At 36.1% G+C, this 19973-nt stretch overlaps 6 protein-coding genes across 6 annotated transcripts; 3 read left to right on the top strand and 3 right to left on the bottom strand.

Annotated features, from left to right (window-relative positions):
• Positions 1 to 3031: 3031 nt before the first annotated feature.
• On the top strand, positions 3032 to 4102 carry SAPINGB_P001594 (uncharacterized protein; the record flags this gene model as incomplete). Its single annotated transcript, XM_031996315.1, has 1 exon — positions 3032 to 4102. The coding sequence occupies one exon, from the start codon at positions 3032 to 3034 to the stop codon at positions 4100 to 4102; it is 1071 nt and encodes a 356-aa protein (XP_031852206.1).
• Positions 4103 to 7074: 2972 nt separating this feature from the next.
• Positions 7075 to 8109, top strand: SAPINGB_P001593 (uncharacterized protein; the record flags this gene model as incomplete). Its single annotated transcript, XM_031996314.1, has 1 exon — positions 7075 to 8109. One exon carries the CDS (start codon positions 7075 to 7077, stop codon positions 8107 to 8109), a length of 1035 nt encoding a protein of 344 aa, XP_031852205.1.
• A 980-nt stretch (positions 8110 to 9089) lies between these two features.
• Positions 9090 to 10968, bottom strand: SAPINGB_P001592 (uncharacterized protein; the record flags this gene model as incomplete). Its single annotated transcript, XM_031996313.1, has 2 exons — positions 9090 to 10714; positions 10776 to 10968. The coding sequence occupies 2 exons, from the start codon at positions 10966 to 10968 to the stop codon at positions 9090 to 9092; spliced, it is 1818 nt and encodes a 605-aa protein (XP_031852204.1).
• An 843-nt stretch (positions 10969 to 11811) lies between these two features.
• SAPINGB_P001591 (60S ribosomal protein uL30) lies at positions 11812 to 13053 on the bottom strand (the record flags this gene model as incomplete). The annotated part of the gene is made up of 3 exons (XM_031996312.1): positions 11812 to 12438; positions 12656 to 12746; positions 13046 to 13053. The coding sequence occupies 3 exons, from the start codon at positions 13051 to 13053 to the stop codon at positions 11812 to 11814; spliced, it is 726 nt and encodes a 241-aa protein (XP_031852203.1).
• A 1776-nt stretch (positions 13054 to 14829) lies between these two features.
• Positions 14830 to 17304, top strand: SAPINGB_P001590 (uncharacterized protein; the record flags this gene model as incomplete). Its single annotated transcript, XM_031996311.1, has 1 exon — positions 14830 to 17304. The coding sequence occupies one exon, from the start codon at positions 14830 to 14832 to the stop codon at positions 17302 to 17304; it is 2475 nt and encodes an 824-aa protein (XP_031852202.1).
• Positions 17305 to 17474: 170 nt separating this feature from the next.
• Positions 17475 to 19742, bottom strand: SAPINGB_P001589 (uncharacterized protein; the record flags this gene model as incomplete). Its single annotated transcript, XM_031996310.1, has 1 exon — positions 17475 to 19742. One exon carries the CDS (start codon positions 19740 to 19742, stop codon positions 17475 to 17477), a length of 2268 nt encoding a protein of 755 aa, XP_031852201.1.
• Between the last annotated feature and the right edge of the window lie 231 nt (positions 19743 to 19973).

Genomic DNA, 19973 nt, shown 5'->3' with positions numbered 1-19973 from the left:
CGGCGTTGAAGACAAAAATAAAAAAAAAAAACAATCAGCCACCTTTTTTGTCGTTGGATTTTTTATATGATTACGTCACCCTGCATGTGAATATGAAAAAAGAAGAAGATGCACCCATAAAAATGAATTTTTTTTAATTTTCTTATGGGGTCTAAATTAAAAACGTGGTATATTAAAAGGTTAGGGTAAATGAACAAACATATGTAATAAAATTTAAGTCGTAAGTTATATTTATAAGTTTTGTTTTGTTACAAGATAATGTAACAAAGTTAACTTGAAAAAAAAAAAAAAAAAAAAAAAGTTTGAACTTTTAAAAAAAAAATGTCTATAAAGCCTTCGGTTCATCTTCGGGTTTGGTATCAGTCCCCCCACGGGATTTACAAAGTTCCGTTAGGATTAAACAGAATCATTTTTCTTCAATTGTTTTTTTTAAAAAATAATTTAAAAAAAAAAAAAAAAAAAACGTGGGTAATAAATGTAACATTATATGACTCCCTTTTTAATTTTTAATTTTTTTTTGTTATTCCTCAACTTTCTTCTTTCGGGAATTAAATGATTCCTTTAACGGGACTTTTGATTCCCGCTTAAAATGTATTTTGTTTTTTTTATTTTTTCATTTAAGATATCACCTTTTTTATTTTTTTTTCTCAATGTTATGAACTTTTGTAGATGTTTCAAAGATCACGATCATGACTTTGAATGAATTGAAAAAAAAAAAAAAAAAAACCTGTATCTGTATCTTTATTTTTTCTTTTTCAGGGGAATTTCAAGTCCCGTCAACGGGAAACTTTTTTCGGGTACTATAAAACATGAAAACTTTTTGAAGGATTTTCTTTTTATAACAAAAAAAAAAAAATACAATAATTAAAGAAACAATTTAACTTTTTAACATTTATTTTTAAAATTTATTTTATTTTTCAAATTTTCAAATTTTCAAATTTTCAAATTTTTTTTTTTTTTTTTGAAAGGTCTTCCTCGAGAATGAAATATATATATCTCAAAATAAAAATAAAAATAAACAATTGAAATTTATTATTATTATTATTATTATTATTATTATCTTTGAGCAATGATAATTAAGGTATTATTCATTAGTTGCCATTATTATTAAACTAGGCTTAAAATTATTTCTTCCAACTACCCCTTCCCTTTATTTCCCTTGTTTAAGATTGTAGATTAGAATTTTTTTTTTTTTTTTTTTTTGTGTTTCTCCATTATTGTTGTGTTTAACATAAAAAAAAAAAACCCGCTTTTTGTTGTTGTTGAAGCAAACAAAGTTAAAATCAATCTTCGGGTTTTGGCTAACCCCATGAGCGGGGTACCTAATCCTACAAGTTAAGTTGTATTTTTTCTAGATAGTAAATTCAGCATTTTATTTTATTTTATTTTATTAAAACCCAGCATTGAGATAATAATTGAATTAATCTACAAAAAAAAAACAAAAACAAAAGCAAAAGAGAAAGAAAAAAAAAAAAAAAGAGGGAATAAAAAAAAAAAAATTAAAATAAAAGACCAAAATGTTTCTTTGTAAAATTACTTGTAATGATAATTAAAAAAAAAAAATTCACAAATTTGTTTACTAAGCAAGCCGGCCGAGCTTAATAACTAAATAAAATTACAGTTGACTATGGAACTTATCGTGTAGGTCAGATGAATTAAATAAATTACATTTCGATTCATTCATTCATTCATTCATTCATAAATATAATAAAATTGTTTTTTTTTATAATCAAAGTCTCAAAGTCTTTTCAATTCATATTTATTTTGTAATAATTTATTTATCTATCAATTTAATAATATTATTATTATAATAATAATAATAATTAATTGGCCAAGATGTCCTTTTTCTTTCTTTCTTCTGACTCAGACGAATACGTTTTACTCATTTAACTAAAAAACATAAAGAACTTCTCTTAAGTTACTAACTATAGATGACTTTACATTCTTTCTTTCTTCCTTTTTTTATTTTATTTTATTTTATTTTATCCACATATATTTATATATATTATATATTAAAATTAAAATAACCTTTATTTCTTTGATTTTCATTATGACCATTCAAGTTTGAATAATGTAGTGATAAAATAAGAAGAAGAAAAAGAAGAAGATATTCATTCTATCCATAATCATAATCATAATAATAATAATAATAATAATATTTACTCCTTTCTGCTATTATTATAACCTTTTTTAACCGCAAAAATTGTAATAAATCTACCATCCTTTGTGGGAAGGCCGTTAAAAAAACCCATCATTAGCAACAATGACGTTTTAAAGACATGCTGATTGATTAACTTCTTTCTCTCACTCTCTCTTTCACTCTCTTTCTCTATATATTCTAATAGCTACTATTTGCAGCTGAACCGCTGACCGATCTTGTGATGACTATAATGATTATGTTTATGAATATTCACAATTTCTTCTACTTGTTGTTGTTCTTCTTTTTCTTCTATACCCGAAAGTCCCCGTATGAACCCGTCTGGAATTCCCTGCTTTTTTTCGCTGCTTAGTGTCACAGATTAGCTAAAATCTGGGGGGCTTACCTAAGGAACTACAGCCGCACCCTTGGGCTTTGGCAAATGCCTGTGCTTACAATTACTAAATACTTTAACCGTTCTGGGACATGTGCGTTAGTCGCATGGCTAAACACACAAGCCGCACGTTTTTTTTATTTTTATTTTTTATTTTATTTAAAAATTATTTTTTTTTTTCGAAAATTCTCCAAACAAATATATATCTTATATACACTATTATGGGAATTGAAGCAGAACCCTAAGCGGAATTGAAAGTCCTGCTTTGGAAACTAAAAAAAATAAAAATAAAAAATAAAAATTGCTCACAAAACCTTGATAGTAATTTATTGATTTGATTTAAATTTTTATATAAAAGGAACTCATTAAACCTCCTTGAACATGTTTTTTTTTATTTCCCTCTCTCTTTCTCTTCATCACACACACACTCACACAAACACAAACACAAATAACAATCATCAATTAACAATTAACATCCACTACAAACTTACACATTAACAATGTTAAGTCTTTCAACATCTTCCCCAATCTTGCTATCTACTTCAAGAGTTGGTATCAAGACTATCTTGGGTAATCAATTCCTTCGCTCTTCCTCTGCCATCTCTACTCGCTACTTGTCTTCCTCACCTTGCACTCTAAGTTCCCAAAAAGTCCTCGAGTGTGATTCTTGGAAAAAGACCTTGGCTGATGAAAAGTACGATAAGAATGAAAACAAAATTATTGGCGGCAAAAAGGATGAACGCTTTGTCATCACCTGGGACCACCCAGATGCAACCATTGACCAACTTAAGAAGGTTGGTGTTGCTCACCATGTTCCTGAAAACATTGCAGATAGCATTGCCAGAAGAACTTTGTTAACAATTCGTTCTACTTTTGACATCTTTACTGGTTACGCACATCCTCCTCCAGGTAAGGAAAATGACCCCAAATACCTCATGACTCCTCGCAGATGGCTCATGCGCTTTGTTTTCCTTGAATCCGTTGCTGGTGTTCCAGGTATGGTTGGTGGTATGGTCCGCCATCTCCACTCACTTCGTCTCATGCGCCGCGATAAGGCCTGGATTGAAACTCTTCTCGAGGAAGCTTACAATGAGCGCATGCATCTTCTTACCTTTATGAAACTTTACAACCCTGGTATCTTTATGCGTGCCATGCTTCTTGGTGCCCAAGGTGTTTTCTTCAACCTCTTCTTTATTGCCTATCTTATCATGCCCCGCATTTGCCACCGCTTTGTTGGCTACCTTGAGGAAGAGGCCATTGTCACATACACCCGTTGCATTGAGGACATTGAGGCTGGTCGTCTCAATGAGTGGCGCACTGCTCCTGCTCCTGATATTGCCAAGCAGTACTGGAATATGCCTGAGAATTCCACTATTTATGACTTGATTCTTTATGTTCGTGCTGATGAATCCAAGCACAGAGAAGTCAACCACACTTTTGGAAATCTTATCCAAACCCACGACAGAAATCCTTATGCTCTTAAGATTGAAGATCATCACACTCCTCAACCAACAGCTGACTTGAGTGCACCCAAGCCTACTGGCTGGAAGCGCAATGAAATTGCTGCTTAAAACATTTTATCTTTGTCATTTTTTCTTCATTCATTTTAACTCACAATTTTTTTTTTATTTTTCCCCTTTTAATATTTGTTTGATGCCTTTATGATTTTATGATTTTCTGTTAATGTAATGTAAAAAAAAAACTTTTTTATAAACTAGATATAAAAAAAATATATATATATATATTGAAAACTTTTTTAAACTTATGACTTTCCATTCACTATTTATATTGAAATTGATTTTTAAAATTCACACAGACCCCTTTTCTTGATTGTTATTTTCTTCGTTTAGGGCCGATAAAACGGTCAAAGACTTAGTTGGTGACATTAATCAAGCCTTGCAATTAATTATCCAGCCAATCTTTAAAGGTTTAAACTACATCTCCGATTCCCTACACAAATTCAATATATGATTGTAATCAATTTTCTTCTTATATTTTTTAGGATTCTTACACAAATGTTTTTTTTTCTCTTTTTTTTTTTTTTTTTTTAATTCTTATTCCCATTTAACGTCGTTATCCTTTTTCAAATCAATCTCCGTAAAAAAACGTTCTATAACCAACGGTCCCGAGTGGAAATGAAATATGCTCATAGGATGCTCTTGAGAAAAAAAAAATCAAAAAAATTTTCTTAAATCAAGAAACTTCAAAAAAAAAAAAAAAACTAAGAATGACCATCCCGAACCCAAGACTTGTTGTGATTTGAATTTTTTTTTTTAAAAAAAAACTACCCCAGTCTTAAATTTTGAGAATTCTTTAATACTAATAACGGTCTTTGTCACTTCTCGTGGTCATTATGAAAACTGTTTTTTTTTTTTATTTTTTTTTTTTTTGACTATACTTTATCTTTCTCAATATCTTGCTCAATTACCCACGTTTTATTGATAAATTGCTCGTCAAGATATACTTTTTATTTTTTTATTTTTTATTTTGTTTAATTTCTCTTTAATCATATTTCTTAAAATTAAATTTAAAATCTTTTTATTTTATGTCATTTAACTCAATCTCTTTAATATTTTTATTATCATTATTGTTATTATTTTTTCACCCATTTGTAGGAAATTTTCTTCTCTCTTTTTTCCCCCCAATTAGGTATCCAATTTTCTCAACTAAGCAGAAAAATAAAATTAAGGGAAAAAGTCTTTTTTTTTTATTGAATTAAACTCAAAAAAAAAAATTATTTCTTAAACTAAATAGATTTGAATTTTTTTTTTTTTTCATGAAGAAACAACAACAAGTTAAATTACCCAGACATAATTTTAAATATTATTATTTCATCTATTTGTTATCTCTGTTTTTTAATTTTTTTTTTTGTTTCTTTCAAAAATTACAACATCTGATTTTTTTTTCTTTTTTCTTCATCTTCTTTCTTTCTTTCTTTCTTTCTTTCTTTCTTTCTTTCTTTCTTTCTTCCTTTTTTTTTTTCTTTAACCAGTTTGGCAATATTCGGACCGAATCTCTCTAATATTCTACATCAGCTTACTTAGTTAACACCCTCATCGCACATTCTGTGTGGGTGAATGTACACAAACATATAATTTTTTTTTAAACTTCTTTTTTTTCTTCCTCGATATCTAAATGAAAAAAAAAAAAAAAAAAAAAATTAATTCAAACCAACCTCATCGCACATCTGGCCCTCAACCTGCAAACGTATTTCCCGAGCGGGTTGTCCAGCGTATCACCAAAGCCGGAATGGTCAACCGCGTGTTCCTGTATGTGCCTGGTGTTTTTATTTTTATTTTTATTTTAATTTAATTTAATTTTTTTTCCCACACATGACATAATAATAATAAATTCTCTAGTAGCTACAACAAAACTTGAAGGATTTTTTGTGTTCCCGCACACAAATGTATTTATTTATGTCTTTAGTCCCTGGATTGTCTATGTATCTAAAGTTTCCGTAACAACAACAACACTGACCATTGATATATACACAATCTACTACTTCTATATTAACAACAATAAATCGATAGTAATAATTTTTTTTTCCCGCGGCCTAGGATTTTTGTTCCTGACGAAATTCTTGATAAAAAATAACCAAAATTTTTGTTTTATTTTATTTTGTTGTTTTGAAATTGAAAAAACTCCTGTCTTGCGGCTGAAGTTTTTCCGGTGTCTCTATGTGTGTGTATGTGTTACATAAGCATGTATTAATTGGTGACTGTGGAACTGCCTCAATCCAAAGCCGCACCTGAAATTTATTTCTCAACCACCCGGAAAAACCGTTTTTTTATTTTATTTTTTTTATTTTTAATTCCATTTATTATTTCTTCTATTGGTGAAAATTAGGGCTTTGATGCAAATGCCATTTTTTTTTTTTGTTTTTTTGAAATATTCTTGAATTATATTTTATTTTTTTCTCCATAATCATCATCATCATCATCATTACAACATATTAAAAATAAAAAAAAAATAAAAAGAGTATTTTTCCGTTCTTCTTCAGGATCCGTTTATTTCTCACTTCATTACACAAAAACTATCTGAGTTTTTCCCACGTTCCGGGTCCCCTTCGGTACCAAAGTTACCAAAAATTACCAAAAAAAGTGCTCTTTTATTTATTCTGTTTCTATCTCTTCTTCTTCTTCTTCTTTTCAATATTCTGTTTAATCTTCTAAGCTAGTAACAAATAACTATTCCCGTAATACACACACACAGTTTCTAATAACTAAATCCCTTCCTCCCCCCTCCCAAAATGTAACTTCTTTTCTCGGAACCCCAAATATTCAAAATCTAATTTTCTAAATACGGAATTGAATGAGTAAAAAAAAATACACCCCCAAATGTTCCCGTTGTCTCTACCCATTCACACACACACACACACACACACACACGAATCTTAGTTCCTTAAACAATTCAATCATATATAAAAGCCTTTAAATAATCATGGTTTCAAATTTTTTTATTTTTTCTCCCTTCCTTCTATCATTCATCCTTTACATCCATCTTCACCTTTCTAATCATCCCCATCAATTAATCAATCACAACAATGTTTTCAATGTCTTTAAGAATGTCCAAGCCTGTTTCTTACAGACTTGGAACTTCTACTCTCCTTTGTGCTCGTGCATTTTCTTCTACCCCTTCTACTTATGCATTTCAAAAAACTGTTCATTCTGACTGGAAAAAGTCTCTGGCTGATCTCAATGAATATGAAAACAATGCTAATGTCACCCAGCAAAGCAAAGAAGACCGCTTTTGTGTCACCTTTGAACATCCAGGTGCAACTAAAGAACAACTCCTGAAAGTCGGTGTTGCTCATCATGTTCCTGAAAACTTGGCTGATAGAATTGCTCGCAGAACTCTATTGACAATTCGTTCAACTTTTGATCTCTTTACTGGCTATGCCCACCCTCCTCCTGGCAAGGAAAATGACTCCAAATACCTTATGACTCCTCGCAGATGGCTCATGCGATTTATCTTCCTTGAATCTGTGGCCGGTGTCCCCGGTATGGTTGGCGGAACTCTTCGTCATCTTCACTCACTTCGTCTCATGCGCCGCGATAAGGCCTGGATTGAAACCCTTCTTGATGAGGCCTACAATGAGCGCATGCATCTTCTTACCTTTATGAAGCTTTATAAGCCTGGCTTCTTCATGCGTCTCATGCTCATTGGCGCCCAGGGTGTTTTCTACAACCTCTTCTTTATTGCCTATCTTATCATGCCCCGCATTTGCCACCGCTTTGTTGGCTACCTCGAGGAAGAGGCCATTGTCACATACACACGTTGCATTGAGGACATTGAGGCTGGCCGTCTCAATGAGTGGAAGAACCTTCCTGTCCCCAAGATTGCCAAGGAATACTGGCATATGTCTGACTCTGCCACCATGTACGATCTCATTTTGTACGTCCGCGCTGATGAGTCTAAGCACAGAGAAGTGAACCATACTTTTGGCAACCTGGACCAAACTCATGATAGAAATCCTTATGCTCTGAGAATTGATGATCATGAACATACTCCTCAGCCAACTGTTGATCTCTCATGCCCTAAGCCTACCGGCTGGAAGCGTGAGGAGATTGCGGCTTAAAAGGGTGATTGGGGTGAGTTGTGGTGATGACCTCCAAAAATACTTTTTTAAAGCAGCAAATAGCTCCTTTCGTAATTCTAGCATTTTAATCCTAAAAATATACAAAATATATAAAAAAAAATGAAAAACTAATATCTTGGAATTGATTTTTGAAATTTTTCTTCTTTAACGATGTAAATTATACAATTTGTTTCTGCTTCACCCCCCCTCAACTAAAATATACTTAATATTGTACCCTCTACTCTCTATCAACATTTAAATTACTCTTCACCCTCAACAACAACCGTTTTATTTGTTGTACTAAAGAAGTTCTGTATGGAAGGTATATTAAAAGATATATACCTTTAATAAATTATAGCCATCAATTAGGTACTAAATTATGGGATACCCATATCGATACTCTTGTCCCACCAACAGTTACAACAAAAAACACAAAACACAAAAAATAAAAAAATACAAGAAAATCGTAAAATAAAAAATGAAAAATGAAACTAAACAAAAGAGCCATTTTTTTATTTTCAATTTAACTATTTAAAATAAGTTCATAATATCCCTCAAATTTTTAAACTGGGCCGAATGGTTGCTGTTGTTGTTGTTGTTGTTGTTGGCCGGTTGGTTGGTTGGTTGGTTGGTGTGTTGTGTGGTCCAGTTTTGATTCTAATTTCCCAATTTTCTCCAATAATGATACTTTTAAAATTTTTAAAAAAGAAAAATGCTCTGAGCAATTATAATATTCTCCTATACTTTATCCCCTGTAAAACATAATATAATATTGCTCAATATTGATAGATAAAAAAAAAACTAAAACCATACTAAAAGCAATTTTGTAATCATTTTCTAAAAAAAAAAGTTCATTGAGTCATATATATATCAAATTATACTTGAATTCAAATACACTTCCATACACTTTTTATAAAATATTAATTTATTAAAAATTCAACTAAAACTACTATACTTGTCTTTAACTTAAATGGTTCAACTTATTTTCTGTAGCCAGAGCAAGGACGGTCCATCATGGAACGATAGCCAGCCATATTGAAACCCATCCAGTCAGACTCAGGTTCATTATCCCTAGAAAATCCTTTATATTTGGGCTCCTTGCTAGCCTTATTAAGTTGCTTGGTAACACCAGCAAGATCAATATGCATCAAACGCTCAAGAACACGGGAAATCTGAGAAGGTGACTTAGCATATGTTCTGAAGAAGTGCGATAAAAATCGAGAAACCCTTTCGTTAGTGCTATAACCAAACACAGGAGTAGACTCAACAGTGTGATCCTCAGACGACCAAACAAGTCCGGAGCGTGAAGAAACAATACGAGAAATGGCTTTAGTACGAGTACCTGGTGTTGAATCAAGCGCACTAACAATAGTATTAAGTTCCTCCTCAGTCAGATCAGTAATTCCAAGAAACTCTTCAAACATTTTGGAAACACGAACAGAAGCATCGGGAGAATTGGCACAAATACTATTCTCAGCAAGAGTATCAACAATGTAACTACATGATTTTGAAGCACTAGAAAATCTGTTAGGAACAGCATTCTCGCTTTTAAGAACCTTCAAGTTGCCGGTATCATGGTTTGAAATAGAAAGAACAACAGTTTCGACACTTGAGTCCTTGGCAAAATCAAGAACTGTCTGGAATGCACGATCATAAGCCATAACTTCGTGGTATTGTGCAACAGGATCATTATCGTGGGCAGCATTGTCAATCTTGCTTCCTTCAATAACCAAAAAGAACCCGCGATCAGAATCCTTAGAAGCCTCAGCCAAAGAACGGAGAGCAGTAAGTGTAGTGGAATCAAGAGAAGGGTATTTGGTCTGGTCACGGTCAACCTCAAAGGGGAAATCAGTCTCAGATAGAAGAGAAATGAGAGGAAGAGAAACATTAGTTCCATGGTTAAGTCCAATGTACTGCTGCATGTTCTTAACAACGGTCCAACCATTGGTTTCAGCATAATTCCAAAGATCCTTGGTATCAACTCTGCAGCTTTCTTTTGTAGAATTAGGGAGGAATGCACATCGTCCACCACCAATAAGAAGATCGACATTGCGGCCAAGAGGGTACATACCAAGCTGGTGCTGGGCAATCAAAGAAGGATCCAAAACGCTACGAACATGTGAAGTAAATGCGGCTGGGGTATCATCAGTAATGCGGGATGTGACAACAACACCAGTACGATAACCAGCCTGCTTAGCAGCTTCAATAAGCGAAGCACTAGGAAGACCACTAGCATACAAACCAACAGATTCGCCATTGTTGGCATCTACACCACAAGCAATAGCGGTGTCGTCCATAGGGCCGTGAGAAGTTTTGGTAGATTTTGGAGCGCTAAAACCAAGAAGATGTGACTCAAGAGCAAGATTGTTGTTCTCACCAGCACGGTGAATCATTTCCAAAGAGCCCATACCCAAGCCATCGGAAATCATCAGAATAACATTCCGCTTGACTGGCTTTTGCATCTCGTTCATTCCATCACGGCCAGGACACTTTCCTCTAAGAATATCCCAAATTGAAATGCTGTCGGAATCGCTCTTGGACACGTTAACTTCATTTGTATTAGTTTTGGAGTTAAATTCTTCATGGAAAATGAAGCAAACGCGAGCTAAACAATTGTTAGAAGGATTAAAAAAAAAAAAAAAAAAAAACAGTGATACTAGACATACCAACAAAGCCAATTAAGGAAATAAAGACAAAGAAATAAATAAGAGCTCGTGCGCCTGAAGGATACGCAAATTTTTTGGACTTTTTAGAAGGTTTAGGTTGCTTTTGTGATTCATTGCTGGAATTTTCAGGGACAATTTCCCCTTCAATCTTTTCTTCCACCAACGGAAGTTTCTCAAAAGTGGAGTCGCTCATAGTAAGTTAAATTGGGACCTTGTGATTTTTAGTTTGTGGGTTACACGCTGAAAACTAAGGTGTGAGTAATGTCGTAAGCTTAGATAGCACGCCAAATGACGTAAATCGATATAAAAAAAATTCGAAAATTAATCTCAGAAAGATAAAAATGAAAAAAGACAGTTTGTAAAACAGAATTCAAAAAGAAATTCTACTTTGAAGAAAAAAAAAAGAATAGAAAGAGAGGTGGAAGAGGGAATTTCATTATTAAAAAAAAATTATCTGATGATAAAAGATGGAAATTTAGTGAGGTGGTTAGGGATTTAACCTAAAATGGTACATCATAAGCCCAAATCCCGACCGGAACTCGATGAGCTTAGACACGATGATGACGACGACGACGGAACTTGAGGAAATTAAAATAATTATCCTTAATTAAGTTATTTCTGTTATTTTTGTTATTTAAATTTTTTAAAATGTGCTCTTGTTTTTCATTTTGGTTTATCGTAATACAAATGATTTCAATGATACCCCCCAGAAAATTACGGGCTCTATTAATTATTGTTATCTAACTATTAAAAAAAAAAAAAAAAAAAAAAATCTCGTTAAACAAAGCAGTTTCGTTTATTTTATGAGAGCTATTTTAAATACACATGTCAGACCTTAATTTTTAATACATGGGATTTACAGTGGTTAACGTTAACTCTTAACCACATTAACTTAACTACTGAAAATCAAACCAAAATTTAAGCAAGAGATTCATTAAAATAACAATGATTAAATTACAACGGAAAAAACAACTTCAACTTTTTTTTAATATTTTTTTAAAAGGAAATGTATATATTTTAACACAAAACCATTAATTTAGTTCATGGCCTCAACGAGAGCGTTGATGTTCTCTTCGCGGTTGCCAGTAGCACCACCCTCAATGTAGTGAATGAACTTTCTTGGGACACCCCAGCCACCGGAGGGGTTAGAAAGGTGGAAAGGCCAGAGGAAGTTGTTAGCCTGCTTGAAGTTGGGGCCAACAGTGTAGATCTCGTGGACAAGGTCCTCAATGGAGATGATGCCGTACTGACCAAGAGCAGCCTCGATGGTAGAGTTGTCCAGCTTGATGCGCTGGTTGTTGAGCTTGCCGTAACCACGCTTGTAGACGAGCTTTCTAACAGTGGCAAGGTTGGGGTAACCGTAAGCAACGTAGGGCTCGACGAGACGGAGAAGCTCCTCGGTGGCCTTGGTGACACGAACAAAGGTACCGTTGTTGATCTGGAGAAGTCTCAAAAGTTGGAGAACCTTGCGGGGTTTAGGAGGAATCTTGTTGATACCCTTGATTCTGACAACGTAGACAAGCTTGGGCTGAGCAGCAAGGTAGAAGGAACCGTCAGCTCTGGCGGCACGCTTCTTCTCAATGATCTCACGCTTGGCCTCCTCATACTCCTTCTCGTAAGCAGCAGCACGCTCGTAGATGACCTTGTTCTTAGCCTCAAGAGCCTAATAATTTCAGTTAGTTTTTGCGAGCATTAAAAATATTTCACTTCAAGCCAAAACCACTACTTGTCCAAAACATAGAAATCAGTCCCGAAAGATGGTATAATGAATAACAGCATTGCCGAAGCTAGTTACATCGTGTTGGTAAAGGTATCATCATCAGAATTTTTCAAGTAGTGGAAATGCACTCAAGAGGAAAATCAAATATTCTTCTACACACCTTCTCGTCAGCAGCAAGCTGAGCAGCCTTTTGAAGGGACTGCTTCTGCTCTCTCTTGTAAAGCTTTTGAAGCGATTCGGGAGTAATGATACTATTTCAACATGGTTAATAACAGTATAAACAACATAAATCACCAAGCAGTTATATGATATATTTCATCAATAAGGATATCTAATTTATCATCAAGAATTAATAAACTATCATCAAATTGTGTTCAAAAGGATTCTATTAATCAAGTGAAAAATTTTCGAACAAGCCGCCAAAATAAACATTAAAAAGACCACATCGCCGTCAACAGTCTTTACAAACGGGTATATATTGCTAATGAAATTCCAACATAACTGCTCTTCATGGTGATGTTAATAACTATCATAGCTAGTCGCTACTTACGTAGTCATTGTTGAGGTGTCGAACAGTAACCTGGGTTGTCGAAGAGGTTGCTCAAGGTATAAAGGAGACGACGGAAAGGAAGGAAAAAAGATGGACTGAAGGGTGCCATCACCAATATCCAACCTGGGCCTGCGGGTGTAGGGTTTGGGCGGCAGCCAAAAAAAATTTTTACTTCTCAAAAGGGAAGGTGGCTACGACTTGCGTAAACAAACAGTCACATTTGAGTTGCTGGCAGGACGGGAAAATTTTTTTATTTATGTTTCCAAACTAAAATTCCTCAACATACACAAAATTTATTTAGGGTTAAGCCCTTAAATTTGTTACATTTATTTATTTTACAAAAAAAATAGTGTAACGTATTTAACATTGGTCATTATTACGTTAGCCTTATAAAGATGTGCACGTTTTTTTTTGCATTTATATTTTTAATTTTAATTGCATAAGTGTTAAGTCTTAAATGTCAATTTTTTTTTTTTTTGCTTTAATTCAGTTCAACATATTTATAGTAAGCTACACTTACATGATCATGTTATTGATAACTTGAATTTGGCTTTTAGTACGATAGGCATTAGTACTAACCCTAGACAAGCTCTGCGTTGCCCGGAAATAAATGTGACCGATTTTACATTGGTCTGGACTTTCCTAAGAATGCAGAGGAATTGAGTTTTGAGTTTTCACATTCGTTTGCTTTTAAGTGCAAGTGGCTCACTCATTTCATTGTAGAAATACTGATTGCTTCCCTACCTAAATGATTCTTCCACGCTCCGGCACTTTGTAGATTTATTTCCCGCGTCTTATCCGTTGCCGATAAAGCGAAATCGCAACTACTCAAAAGGAGACGCCTGTGCCGTTGCTCGGCCTATTCAGTTGTTGTAACTTAGGTGGTTTGAACATAAAAATTTTCTGAAAGTTTAAAAAAAAAGCCAAACCACCAAAAACTGCTAGCACCACCACCAAAAACTGCTAGCACCACCACCAAAAATTATGGCATAGTAACATCATCCTTCTCTTCTCTATCAACCCAAACTTAGCAATCAATACAAGCTCACAAGCCCTCAATCTACATCTCAAGTCATTTGAGAAAGGAACAAGCGTGCAACTGTTTTTAAGTCTAAAAAAACAGACTGTTATCTTCATTTTTTTACCTCCCTTTTTTTTTGTCAGTAACTACGACTTAGTTCATTAAAAAGGGTGGAATCTGTATAAAAACCTCAAGCGTTATTTTAAAACTAATAAAAAACCTCCATTCTTACTATCACCATTCTTGTTATTTCGCATCAGTCTTGGTTTGTGGATTCTCTTATATAACCGTACCTTCAAGTATCCATTTACGACCAAAAAGAGAAAAAAAAATATCTTTAGCGAAAAAAAAAGAAATAAAAAAAAGCAACATCACGACTTCAAACATTTGATTCTGAAACCCTCTGTAACGACTAACGTTTAATACTCACTGCAACATATTTCTCCTATTCGATATCGTTTTTTCCAGCTTGACTTTTAAATCAGTACTTGTCTATTTTCAAAAGCTACTTTATTAATTTTAATTTTTTTCTGAGGACAAAGAACTTGACCAGCGTAATTAGCGTACGGCCTACTTCACAATCGTACAAAAACTATATTTCAAAGCAGGTCATATTAGAATTTAATATCACCATTCTTTATAGTAGTACCTAAAAGAAATACCCTCTCAAAAAAAAAAAATCTCAAAAGTCTTTATTATCTTATTTTTATCCTTTCTTCTTTTCTCTTTTTACACTCGTCTCTCCATATCCTAAAGATAGCCCATGAACTCCGAGAACTCGTCCAAGTTCAATTTCCCTCAAAACACATTCCCTGGAGAAATTCCTCCAAGCAATCGCATCTCTTTTATTGACAACCAAGACCTGCCCGAAAACAGTCTCACGCCATCAAACAACAACAACAACGACAATAACAATAACAACTCTCAGCTAACTAACAATAATAACACCCTTAGCGACACTACTGTTCATCGACGCCTTTCTGACCTTGTTCAAGATTACGATTGGTCTAAAGACTGGAAAATTTTTGCTCCCACCGCCGGCTTAAAGTCCACTGCCCCAAACACATCTACTCTACCTGTTTCGTTAATACCGCGACCGATATCTAACCCCAGCCAAAACGACAATTCTATTGATAATAGCATGTATACAAATAACATATACTCAGCCAAGAGCAATGGCATTTCACAGCAACCACAGCAACAGCCGCAGCAACAACCATCCCCAGATATTAAAAGCGTAACTGTTCCAACAATGATTAGCTCTGACCTTACACATCACAATGCAGCCTCTGGCCATAAACGCTCGGCTTCAAAACGTCTTACTACTGGAAAGTCTCGACGCGGTGCAGGAACTGGTCCGAAAAACCGGCCTGCATTTGTGCTCAAGCTATGGAATATGGTTAATGACAAGGGAAACGAAGCATATATTCAATGGACTCCAGATGGCGAGAGTTTCCAGGTCTTGAGTCGCGAACAATTTGAAAAGATTGTTCTCCCCAAGTATTTCAAACATAGCAATTTTTCGTCTTTTGTACGACAACTCAACATGTATGGCTGGCATAAGGTTCAAGATGTTACCTCTGGCGCAATGCAATCTTCTGACGAAACGTGGCAGTTCAAGTCACCTAACTTTGTTCGGGGTCGTGAAGACCTCTTGGACAATATCGTGCGCAACAAAGGTTCAAAGGGAAGTGATGATGAGGAAGAGGGCGAGTTCAACAAACTCCTGGATGAACTTGAGTTTATCAAATCCAACCAGGTGGCTATTGCAGATGATTTAAGCCGGATTCGCAAGGATAATGAATTACTCTGGCGCGAGTGCTACGAATCGCGTGAACGACACAAGGCACACACTGAGACTTTTGAAAAGATTTTGCGTTTCTTAGCCTCACTCTACACAACAAACCAGGGCAAGTTTGTCAATGACGCTTCAAATGTTCCTGGTGGACACAAGCAGCCGTTGTTGCTCTTGCCCAAGCTTTCTGAGCTTTCACCAAATGATACAACAAATACTGAAACTAACAATGCGACACTATCAGCCATCGAAGAATTAATTTCTTCTGGTAATAACGATAAGGACATCAACCCGGGATCCAATTTCACACCAAGCCATCATCGCATTTCTAGTATTGGATCTATTGACGAATCTAGACCAATTATTACAGAGGCCGACACGCCAAATAGCATATCAAGCATTTCTTCCCCACAAAATGCGGCTTCTATAGAACCGTCTACTTATGGCATTAAAAAACTTAGCACGAGTAGTGTTAGCAACAATAATAAAAATAATAAAAATAACAATAGTAATAACAATAATAGTCTGGGGAGCCCTAGCATTGAATCCGTCATATCAGCTACAGGGGCTGGCTCACCAATATCACCCAACTCCATCCAAGCTGACAATGTCCTATCAGAATTTTTACCGGCTCATTCCCAAATTGCTTCAAATAATCAAGTGGCTTTGCCAACAGCACAGTACCCTATGCAGGCTCCAACAAACCTACTTTCATCATCGAATAACAACAACCTAAGTAATTTGGGAATTCCACAGCCTTCTTCGACAAGTTCATTAATGACACTACCCCCGTCTTTAAGGACTACTCCAACTCTTTCCGCCCCTAGTCCTTATAACTTATCCAATACCAGTGGAGTTTCGCCGGCTCCATCGTTGGCATCCGCACAGACCCCTAATGGAATTAGCAGTGGCCCAACTTCAGTTGGTGGCTTATCGCCAATGGAGTCTCGTTTACTAGGAACTACGACAGACTTGGACTCTATTTCGCGGAATTTGGACCTTCAAGGCCAATCTTTACAACTTGTGCAAGATTGGGTACAGAAGATTGATCCTTCGTACGAAATGGACTACGTCAATTCTTTGCCTAACTCTACCACTGGAACTACTGGCAATGTGCTAGGCTCAACCCCAGTTTCTACATCTACACCTGGCGGTGGCATGATTCCTCAGATGCCAATGTCTGTTGGCACAAATACAAACGGCAGTAATGGAAGCACCGGAAGTAACCTTGTGAGTTCCAGCAATGGTAGCGATGCGTTTAACGTGGATGACTTTTTGAGCACAGGGGCAGATCTTCTTGATGACTCGACGCAAAGTGGTACAGTTAACGTGGAAAACACAGAGGATATGGGTGGCCCAGCAAACTTGCTGGACGAACTGGAGCTTGAAGGTCCACCACTGAAGCGACAGAGACTCAACAAAGACGGGAGCCCTGGATATTAACGCGATTAATTTTTTTTCCCAATCCTTTTTTAATTTAATTTTTTTTTAGTATATATAAAAACTTGATAAAATGATAAAAAAATGTAAATTTAACAAAAAAATAAGAAAAAAAAAGTTTATATAAAAGATTCGTAAAAAAGTACTCAATAGGTTCCTAAAAAATAGTCAAATTACATAATAATACAACTTTTATCACCTTTTGCAGAGGTGGTAGAAGTTGATTGACGACGTGAAAGCTGTGCATTACTTGCTACACTTGCTCGGGTTGGCTGCTGTCGTGAAGGTGGTGGCCGGAGAGGCTGTTGCTGTCGTACAAGTTTTTGCTGCTGTTGTTGTTGCTGTTGCTGCTGCTGTTGTTGTTGTTGTTGTTGTTGTTGTTGTTGTTGACGAGCAGCAGCTTGAGCGCGTCGTTGTTGTTCGTGAGCTTCGCGCTCGTTTTCCTTATGCATCCGAACTGCCAGCTGTTCGTCTTCTTCCAGTTGCATTTGGCGTGCCATTTCATAATCAGATTGTTCCGACTCATGTCGAAGTTGGTGTGTTTCCCCAGAGCTACTGGCGTTACTATTGTTACTTGGACTGCCATCAGCCGTGCATCGGTTACCACTACCGTCTTCAGTAATACCTCTGGGGATACGGAAACTGCCGTCGAGGAAAACATCGTCGGCTCCTGAAATGCTCGAAAGCGACTGCCACACAATCTCGCGTTGCTTTCCTAAACCAAGATCAGTCACAAGAGATAGCAATGGTGACTCGGTAGGTGATTTCCCATCAGGACCAAGCGGAAGGGTTGAAAAAAGTGGCCGGAAGATAGTGGAAAAGTGATCATTGCGAAAGAGAATTGCTACAGCACCAGGATGAAGAACATTGTTCAAAAAGCGTATACCGTACTCAGTCAGCTGAGATGGATAGTGTTCCAAAAACAGCTCCGTGGTTTCAGCATGATGTAAGGTTTCTTGCTGCGCCTCAGTGAGAACTGAAGAGGTAGTGGCGGTAGTAATAGCTTGACGGCTCTGGGTGCGCGAAACCAATGTTGAAGGCCGGCGGCTCGATGAAATGCTTGCACGGGTAGAGCTTGCAGCTTCTGACGGGGTGGCAGTGACAGTAGGAGTTTCAATTGTTTCATCAATGAGCTGAGTGGAATTGTGGCGAGATATTTCGTCAGTAACTGTATAAGGTGGTGGTGGCGAACTCGCATCTTCTTCAAAGGTTGAATTTTCATGAGATGTATTACCAGGCGTATCTTGCTGTACTTCGACAGGCTGCTGCTGCTGCTGCTGTTGTTGTTGTTGTTGCTCAAGATGGGTTTTATGCGAGCGTATTTCGGAAGCTTCTATAAATAAAATTTGAGCATTTTCATATGATTGTGCAGCTTTAAGGTCCGCATAATTATAAACATCTGACTCTGGATCGGCAATCCAACCGTGAACAATGTTGACGTCGTAAAGTCTAAAAAGTGCCATTTCTGGCGAGTCACTAAAAGTGCCGTCAAAGCAAGGGTCAATATGCAAACCAGAAACCAGTTTTGGAAGCAAACCCAGGACTTTACTAATATCATTGGAAAGTTGAACATCATTATCGAAATTTATAGGAAGATGAGTCGATGAATTAACAGTTTTGTCAATGACAAGAGAGCCGAGATACTCGAGCAGTCCCTTTACAGATATCTGCTTCTTATCTGTTGTGTACCGAGCGGTTTCAGCACGTGTCAAAACCAAAGTATTGATAAGAGACACAAGTGGGCACGGCCCATTTGCATTTTGAAGTAAAATGTTGACTTTGGTTTTGCGAAGCGATGAGAGTTCGAACCATTCAATTTCCTTTGTGAAAAAGTACTCAAGTTCATCTTGGGTTTGGTGTTGCATATCTAAGGTGTCTGTGCAAGAATTTGATGGACCAGGCTGTTCTGATGAGCTCTGAGCGGTCCTTAGTGGGCTATGATCTCTCTGATGTCTTGAGATTGTAGAAGGTGGTGGTTGTAAAGAATTTGTTTTGGCACGATTGCTAATATTTTTGTTTTTTAAATTATCAAGTTTGGGCTTGTTATCGATATTATTAGTGTGGCGGTGGTGGTGGTGCAGGTGCTGTAGACAAGTCTCGTGCCCCTTAGCACACTGTTCACAGGTTGTACTCGCCTGACAAACTTCACAACCAGAGCTAAGTGCCATTGGCGACACCGACCTTATCGATGCCCTAGATTCAGAGCCACTGGATTCATTTGAATGTACTGACGAGTGGCGATTCACACGTTTTCGGTTGCTAACGAGTCGAAACGAGCGGGGGGACGATGGGACTGGTGCCGAGATGGAATCAAAATATCGGGCTGATTCTGCGGACTCTTCCAAATCTTGCAGCTCCTTCAGCTCCTTAATCTCTGGTGGCTCATCAGCTGAAGACGAAGAGTTATGACGCTCTCGCGCAAAATTGACAAAATGGAGCATCGATGAACGTGTTTTATGTTTTTATTTCTTTTTTTTTTTATTTCTTTTTAGTGGGACGTTTGGTTACGATATTATCAAAGGGTCTTTTTGTTGTTTAATGGTAGTATACCGTTGATGTGTTGTGCATATCATGGTGGAGGAAGAATGCTTCAGGCTGATGGGGTCGAAGAATGCACCGCTTGCCACGGTAACCAAATTATACTAGTGCAATTAATGTAATATATATTATAC

This window comes from Magnusiomyces paraingens (assembly GCF_902498895.1).
Source record: "Magnusiomyces paraingens strain CBS 517.90 genome assembly, contig: contig1, whole genome shotgun sequence".
Taxonomy (NCBI): Eukaryota; Fungi; Ascomycota; class Dipodascomycetes; order Dipodascales; family Dipodascaceae; genus Magnusiomyces; species Magnusiomyces paraingens.
This window is presented reverse-complemented; position numbering and strand designations above follow the sequence as displayed.